Source organism: Pygocentrus nattereri, chromosome 16 (genome assembly GCF_015220715.1).
Source record: "Pygocentrus nattereri isolate fPygNat1 chromosome 16, fPygNat1.pri, whole genome shotgun sequence".
NCBI classification, from domain to species: domain Eukaryota; kingdom Metazoa; phylum Chordata; class Actinopteri; order Characiformes; family Serrasalmidae; genus Pygocentrus; species Pygocentrus nattereri.
In genome coordinates, this window is record NC_051226.1 from 21,817,247 (window position 1) to 21,825,781 (window position 8,535).

The 8,535-nt window shown below is 40.6% G+C and overlaps 1 protein-coding gene across 4 annotated transcripts; it reads right to left on the bottom strand.

The window, feature by feature from the left end:
• Nucleotides 1–491: 491 nt before the first annotated feature.
• Nucleotides 492–7,888, bottom strand: clk4b (CDC-like kinase 4b). 4 transcript variants are annotated; one of them, XM_017720295.2, is made up of 13 exons: nt 7,776–7,888; nt 6,681–6,838; nt 5,152–5,365; nt 3,298–3,388; nt 2,936–3,002; nt 2,720–2,836; nt 2,442–2,608; nt 2,110–2,204; nt 1,890–2,019; nt 1,688–1,770; nt 1,492–1,571; nt 1,114–1,204; nt 492–994 (listed from the first exon to the last, which is right to left on the bottom strand). In XM_017720295.2, exons 2-13 carry the CDS (start codon nt 6,836–6,838, stop codon nt 845–847), a joined length of 1,443 nt encoding a protein of 480 aa, XP_017575784.1. In that variant the 5' UTR covers nt 7,776–7,888; the 3' UTR covers nt 492–844. The 4 variants fall into 4 exon arrangements, with proteins under 4 accessions (XP_017575784.1, XP_017575783.1, XP_037402213.1 ...); XM_017720294.2 differs by having other exon boundaries at nt 2,720–2,839; XM_037546316.1 differs by lacking the exons at nt 3,298–3,388; nt 6,681–6,838; nt 7,776–7,888 and having other exon boundaries at nt 5,152–5,346.
• Between the last annotated feature and the right edge of the window lie 647 nt (nt 7,889–8,535).

An 8,535-nucleotide genomic window follows, 5' to 3' on the forward strand; every position in this document is an offset into this window, starting at 1 on the left:
CAGTCTGAACAGCCAGCAAACCAGAACATCTGTCTCACTGGTATCCAGCTGTCCACCCGGTCATGCTAGCAAACCCCGGATGCGCATCCAGTAGTAAAGTGAACTTTACTTTTTAAGAGATCACCACAAAAAAGCTGGATCTTTATTCACAACAGGATGATCCAAAACTGTCAGCTCACTGCGCCCTGCCCCCTTTAAACTTAGCTGAATGTTTAAATGTTGTTGGCCTTTTTCATGTTACTAGACAGTTACTTTGCCACAAAATTCATCTGTGATGATCTGAGGTTCACCTGCCTATATCTGTTTATCCTTCTCATTCTTTTATTTGTTTATCTTATTTATTCTACTCCACTTCGGTCAGCTCAATAACAAGCTCTTTCTGAGATGCAGCGGGTGTTTTTCCCTGCTGTAAACACCCAATTTGCAGGACCAAGGCTGGAAACCACCATGATAAAACTACTTTAAAGTTTGAATAATAACAGTACAATGACTACCAGAAAACAGTGAAGTTTAATATAGACAATGTAGAATGGAATATGGCTTGTACATTCGATCAATAAATAATAGACAGTAAGTAAGCACAGTATTCTGAAGGAGAAATAAGTAGCATATGCATGGTGTAGCTTTTCATTGGTCAGCTGTATGTCATTGGCTCACTACAGGTCACTAGAGGTACGAAGATATAACATCACCATGCAGATGATGCATAGCTGCGTTTGTTAAGAAATCTTTTTTCTTAACACTTCAAGTTTTAATTTCTACTTATGGTTCCTTTAAAGCAGACTGATACAGTCAGTAGCAAATCTCCTTGGGAGCTGTATTGAGGTGTAGCTTGACCAGAAGGTCACTTTTTGCCCTCTTTCCTAAGAGGGGCAAAAAATGGGTGTCTGATGGCCTCCTCCAGGGTGATGCGTTTGGACACATCGTATTCCATCATCTTCTGAAGCAGGTCAAACAGTTGCTCGTGGACCGAGCTCTTTGAGGACATGTATTGCTGGAGGAGTAAACAAGACAATGTATAAATATGAATGAACTGATTAAGTGGTTACACAAAACTCAAATCAACTGCAACAGACTTCAGGTGTAACCTTCAGAGGTTTGATTGAGAGTTACCTTGAGAGGTTTACAGTGCTTCCTCACGTATCTTCCAGATGAGGTATGCTCATCCCAGTCCAACTTGTCATGATAAACATAGTGCTGCTTCCTATAAGCAAACCAGACAGCTCAACATTTACCTGAAGCTTACACTTCCTGTGGTGTAACCAAAGCCCATGAAGTCTGTCTACTCGGGGACCGTCGTGGCAATGAGGCCAGGCGATCATTTCCAGTAGTAGACCAGACTGCTCTCTTTGAGGACCAATCAGAGTCCTCCTTTATAACTTCTCCTGTGAGACTCATACTAACTACTCTGTAGATGGCTACTAATGATGTGAGAGAAGAAGCCTATATCCACTTTATGACAACTAAACAAAAAGCCAGTCTTATTCTTACCCCGTTTTCTGAAGCAAGTGGACAGGTATGGGGCCTAAAACCCTCTCCATCATGGCCAGATGCTCCTTGCTGTCATGAGTCTGTAACACAAGGTGGAAGTGTGTCAATTAGCACAATTAGTCAATAAGTAAAATGTAATGTTATGAAAAAGATACTGGAGAATTCTGTGTAAAGGAAGTTCTGCTGTGCTATTTACCTGAAACAATGTTAATCCCAGATAGTATTCAATCAAAATGCAGCCCAGACTCCAAACATCGCAAGCTTGGTTCCATCCAAGCTCTGACAATATGAACAACACAGAATGAATTACAAACATATCCAATTGCAGCTCAGGTTTGGAAGAGCCAATAACATTAAATACTGCCCTTGCACCCAGTGTAATATAAAGAGACTCTTACCCAAGATGACTTCAGGTGCTCTGTAGTGGCGTGTCGACACCACTGAAGTGTGGTGCTCATGGTCATACGTAGCGTTGCCAAAGTCCACCACCTTCACATCAAGATTCTTCAATGTTCTCTCATCCCGTTTCTATGTAAAGAAAAAGTATTTTCAGTAGAACTGCATAATCCAAACTCCACTGGTTTAAAAAGAAAACAAATGCTAAATATCACAGCTCACCAACTTGCCGTTGTATTCAATGTCAAAGTCTGAGTCCACAAACAGAATGTTTTCAGGTTTCAAGTCTGTGTGTGTTAGCTTATTCTGATGAAGAACTTTTAAAGGAAAATAAACAACAAGGGTTACAAGGTAACAATTGATCATGTAATGTGCTGCCTGGAAGAACAAAACATTACATGGGAATAGAACAGAATAAAATGCATTAAAAATGGTAATTAAAGCAGTCTATGGCTCTGTGCAATGACATATTTAAAATAAATAGGAAGCGATATTTGCACAAGTTAATTTTTACTACATCAGTTTTCGAAGCGCTCATAGCGGCCTTTACTCACAATGTACAGCATTAAAGATCTGATATGCCATGTGTCTGATCTGGTCCACTGTGAAGGGCATGAAGCCATTCTCTTTAAGAAAGTCATAGGTACTCATCCCCAGCAACTCAAACACAATGCAGATGTGGCCGTGGTGGTCAAACCAGTCCAGCATCCGCACGCAGGCACTGAAAGGCATTGACATGGTTTGTTCTTGAACATTTGAAATCCTTGCTGTTTAACACATTAAAATAAATAAATTTAAAAATCATATTACTACATTGAAGTCAGCCACTCACAATCTCTTTTCAGAGTCCAGAGAGTTCATTTGTTCCAGTACCTCCACTTCTGACATAGCTGCCTCACGGTAACGTACCAGATTTTTGATGATCTTCAAGGCCACTCTTACACCATCTCTGCTAAAACAACACGTCCAACAGATAAGCAGAAAATCAACAGCACACTTGTGAGTTTTAGCATTTTATAAACAAGCAGTCAGAGAGAGAAAAGCTTACTTTGAGTGGTCAATGCACTCCACCACTTTTCCAAAGGCTCCTTCTCCGAGAGTGCTTACAATCTCATCTATGGAGAAGATAAAAAAAAAAAAAAGCAGGCTGTCAGTACAGCTTAATGACAATAGAATTTAACCAATTATCAGATTTAGCAGGTACATTACAGGAGACTGAACATTTCTGTTATATTGTATGTATCTATATTTACTGGTTTAAAAATGTGCAAACATCCAGCATGGTACTTCCATTATTTAAGTTAAATCTAGTACAAATATATTTCAGCTCCCCTTCAAAATGTAACCCCCAACTAACTTGAAGTCCCAACCACTAGACACAGGACAGACAGAAAGATATGTGTTCTATACATCTTGCTCTTAGCATGTGTCCATTGTGATAGATCAGGTGACCCTCCTCATCATCCTCAAAACTCCTGGTTCTTTTCCTGCGATGACTTTTCTGGAAGGAGGGAAGTGACGTTCACGGGCATCAGCATCACCATCATGACACCATCATCAAACCAGTCAGAACCAGGCCCGAACACGGCATTCATTCATTCAGCAAGAAGGTTGGTGAAGGGGAGGAAGAGATTCGGACCCGTTCAGAAACCCGCACCAGGCCACGGCAGCAGCAATTTCAAATTCAGCCCCGAACAACGGCACAGGTGCCAACATAGCGTGTGTTACAGAAGAAAAACATGGCAACAACATTTTCAGACAAGAGACTTGAAGTAATGTGGAGTCACAACACAACTAAATTATTCTATGACCCAGTGTTTGTCAAAGCTAAAAAAAATCTAACTGCCAATTTTCCACTTACCCCAAATGTAGCCAGCTGAGACATTTTAGTGTCCACATTTTGCCTCTTTAATTTTGCGCTGGACCCACAAGGCCAACTTTGCTAACAAAAACCATAAGCCGATAACCACTCAAATCAATACATGTCAATAACTTCTCTTCTCCAGGTTTCCAGGCACATTATGACTTACTGTAAACTAAAGAAATGAACAAAACTTCATCATATAGTTGAACATAATGGGCAGCTATTTTAGACAACAGGTAATGAGCTGAATTTTGACTTCCCCACACAATCAGACTTATGGATGCTGGATTAGGTTCAAGATTCCTGCCACTTCTATTTTTAAACACACACACACACACACACACACACCTTCTAAGCCACTTCGCCTTCTGGGTCGTGAAGGGGGCTGGAGCCTATCCCAACTGTCATTGGGCAGAAGGCAGGATACACCTTGGACAGGTAGCCAGTCCATCGCAGGACAGACACAGACATACACGTTCACTCACACACTCACACCTAAAGGCAACTTAGCATGTCCAATTGGCCTGACTGCAAGTCTTTGGACTGTGGGAGGAAACCCATGCAGACACAGGGAGAACATGTAAACTCCACACAGAAAGGACCGGCTGGGGAACCGAACCCAGGCCCCTCTTGCTGAGAGGCAACAGTGCTACCCACTGCTCCAAAGGAGTTATTATTAGGATTTTGCGCAAAAGCTTCATAAAGTCATTCATTTTATTTTTAAACATACATCTTGAATTTGAAAATTCAAGGATAAAATATTTATTTTGAAAAATAGTCACAAAAAGCAATCACACAAACGTATCTGTACTATCCATATGCTTGCATGACATGCAAACATGTTAAAGGGAGGCACAATCTGTCACACTCCTACTCTCTAAGACAGCTGCCCACTATTTGTTTTTCTAAATTATAGTAAAGTATACTGTGCTCTACACCACATAGATTTGTCAGTGTGACCTTAGACCTGGATGCAATTACAAAATATTTAGGTGACTATTGACCATTAGTGTTTGCAACATTAGCTTTGTAGTTCAAGATTAAAACTAAAAAAGCAAAGCCATTTGGCTGACATATTTTGGCTGATCAACTAAATCTGGGGTAAGTGGAAAATTGTGTAAATTTAAATTTTTCACCAAATCACTCCTGTACAAACTATTAAAAAATGGCCATTTCTTTAACTACCTCTACTTTGACTTCCTCATGAGAGCCCATAATAGAAACTGTCAAAAATATATTTGATTTCAAAACTACTACTGGCTGGTTCTACACTCAGAATAGACTGAACAAATCTTCCTCTCAAAATATAAAGCATACAGAAGCTAACCAAAACCACCCACTGTATCAGTGCATATCAGCAGCCCACCAGAAGCAAAGCAAGTGACAGTCAAGCTCTTTACCGATTGTGATCGATGGCTGTGGTGGCGTGAACAGTGGTGCTCTCTGCTGCCACGACATGCCGAGGACTTGCTATAGTGGTGCCAGTCCTTGTCCTTCTCTTGCTCCCTCATGGGGACAACTCGATCGTCAGCCCGCTTATCATACTTCCGCAACTCAAGACTGGGCTCTTGCGCCCTGTGCTCTGTGTACTCCAGCCTCCTAGATTTGTGGTACCTGCAGATAATACAAGCTATAAGCATGGAAACATAATAAACAATGCACTGTACCTTCATCAGACTGATCTACAGGCACCCATCTGGAGACAGCCAGCTTTCCTATATTGTCACTACCTCAGAAACTTAGAACACAAGTCTCTCTGATACAATTTATTAGCCCTTTCAGCAAAGGTGTGAAGAATGTTATATCCTGACCTGTCAGGCATTAAAAGCATCAAATGTCCTCCCAGAGGGGAGGGATCCTCAACAGCGGCTATACTTAGAACAAGCCTCAGAGACACCACCTCTGGGAATGCTTCACTCCTCTCACACATACAGACAGCTTGAGGAAAGCCATGCTTTAACCTGTCAATGTTGTAGTTGTAAATCCTTTAATAGGATGCCTCATCCTCATGGTATGGCAGGACCTTAAGTATCTCACTTAGGCGTCAAACATTCTAAATACAGGTGTCAAACCTACATAACTAAGCCACAGCTGGATTAACATTATCTTTCAAAACAAGCATGTTAGTATAAATGCTACAAAAAGCATGCATATACAGTTGTACGCAAAATATGGACAAATAATGTTGATTTCCTAGGTGAATTTTTTTTAATTGAATTTAACTTTAAGAATAAGAAAATGTGACATGTATAAAATTTACAGCACATTTAATGTTATAGTTTCTCAACTAGTTAAACACAGCAAACAACCAGAATTGGTGGTAAAAAAAATGTGCAGAAAACACCACATTTGAGTTTGTTTACAAAAGATTTGCTAACTTATTTTCACTTACCAAAAAATAAATAAATAAATAAATAAAAAACAACAAAACTTTTTATTTTACCAAACTTTAGCACACGACTGTTAGAGCTCTTGTGTTAGAGATCTTGTGTTGCTGTTCAACCCAATTTGACCCTTTAGAGTCAAATAAGAACCAATTATGCACCCATTTATTTTCCCTGGGTACTTTTTACTCAGCTTGGTCTAAATCAAAAACTAAACCACTAAGTTAATCTGGTCCAACAGAGAAAAATATCCAAGACGGGGGCAAAAAACGTCTGAGAATACAGTCTGCATCATATGAATGCAGACATTCTCTGAACTGTTGGCACCAACTTAGTGTGAGACAGGCTTGATGTATCATTAGGAGAGACTGTTACAGTACATAGCATCCTAAACACAGAAATAATAGGGGTACAATAACACTCTGTACTATGTCTGGCTTTCCTTTTACACCTAGCTTGAGCTGTTACGTACACAAACATATCAAGAGACGAGTCTCTTACAAGTCACAACATATACAGTCTGGGCAATCCTGAGTTTGAACTACCTTTCGTATGTCTTGTAGTGGTGGTACCGCCCAGGTCTCCTCTCTCTTTCCCAACTCCTGGAGATCCTCTTCGGCTTCTTCCGAACCTCCACCCGCTCCTCCCAGCTGTACTCCGAGATCCATCCATCCGGCGACCGCAACCGCTTCGAGCGTCGCATCTTGCCAAAGCGAGATGAAAAATGGTTGAAGTCATAAAAATAATGAGGGTGAAATCTTACCCCAGGACATTCCTTGGCCCTTGCTAGGCCGTAAAATACAAGCTAAATGCTGCGATAACCAATACGACGGCCAGGGTCTCATTACAGCTTCACGCTGCTGGTCTATAGCGACTTCGCTAACTCGGCTTTAGCCCAGCTTAACCAATGTCATCTAAACAAGCCGCACCCATTCCTACATAACTCCACACAAAACACCGTTTACTGCGAGATTCACTTGTAACCACCCAGACTGCAGCTGTAACTTTCTCTTACATCATTACTTAACTAAGTTAACCCAATATAGTTGGTTTGCTATTTAGCTATGAAACATTAAGTCTAGAGAACATGTGAATTATGTCGCGCGCCGGTGAGAGGGCAGCAGAGCAAATCAAAACATATCTAGGTTTCCTCGTCTATGAATCCACACCTTTCCCAATATCTGTCATTATCTTCCACAGCTCTTGAGATTATAGATGCTGCACTTCTCTGGCTACATCAAAGCAGCACAAGAGCCCGTTTCACTGTAAACTAACTAGCAGCTAGCTTAGCAAACACGACTCGTTATCTGAGCTGAAAAGCGAGAGCTAGGCTAGCTAACAACAACAACTAAGGTGGGCACTCGTGCACTATGCCCACCACAGTTAGGTTCCACACAGATAAATGATAACTAACCTACAGTGTTATCTGACCTGCTTCCCTTTAAACAGCTCCCCATTCAGTTTGTGTGAGGCAAGAGAGGAATCTGCTAGCCGGTTAGCCATAAGTGTTAGCTACCTAACTAACCTAGCTAGGTTACATCGCGTCACGTAGAGGCACCAAACAGTTTACCGCTGTCTCTAGCCAGTGAATACAGGTGAGAATGAAAGTCAAAGGTTAGCTCAACCTAAAATATCCTCACCTCAACTACTGTTTATTTCAAGTGGTGAAACAAGACACTGCTCTCCACACGAGCCGCCTGCTTCCACACAGCCTGCACGACTCAGTTCCACTTCCGTTTCACTCAAACGAAAACAGAGCGGCTGCGGTTTGGGTTTGTGGGAAAAACGCTCAACAAATTTGAAGTCTTTGCAGCGAAAGCAAAACTAGAGAACCTGGGGTATATTTTAATGCGAGGTTTAAAAAATGTAATAATAATATATATACATTACCATCTAAAATTATGAGGACTGTTAAAGACGTCCTAGTTGGGGGCCCCATCCAATCCAGTCATCTGGTGTACTCAAGAATAATGAATACTTAATACTTAGTGTAGGAAGTGGGAACACAATACAATCAGAAATATCAATGTACAGGTAAAATGCCATCTACCCAGTTCTATACATAAAAACATAAAATAACAATGAACGAAAGAAACCCAAGCGTGTCATTGAAAATGAGATGTATTTCCAAAATTGCATTTTTTTGCTTAGTTGTGTGAAAATGGTAATTAGAATGTAATTTATCGTATATACATTTTCACTCTCTAATAATGCACGTAAACTGCATTTTCAAAAAGAACACCAGGCTAGAAAATCCCTTATTATATTATCATTCTATTGCTTTTCCTCTTTACCTGTTCTGTTTTCCTCTCAAAATGAAGTAGAGATTATTTCACAGGACCCCAAGTAGGATGTCTTTCTCTTTGAGAATACAGTTTAAATGCATGATTAGGGAGTGTA

Bases quoted from the DNA above. Each gene is read 5' to 3' on its own strand.
- clk4b (XM_017720294.2), bottom strand. From the start codon at position 6,838: ATGCGACGCTCGAAGCGGTTGCGGTCGCCGGATGGATGGATCTCGGAG. The intron at 2,840-2,935 runs GTAAGCTTTTCT...GTGTTGTTTTAG, and splicing joins GAGTGCATTGACCACTCAAA to CAGAGATGGTGTAAGAGTGG. The intron at 1,771-1,889 runs GTAAGAGTCTCT...TCATATTGTCAG, and splicing joins AGCACCTGAAGTCATCTTGG to AGCTTGGATGGAACCAAGCT.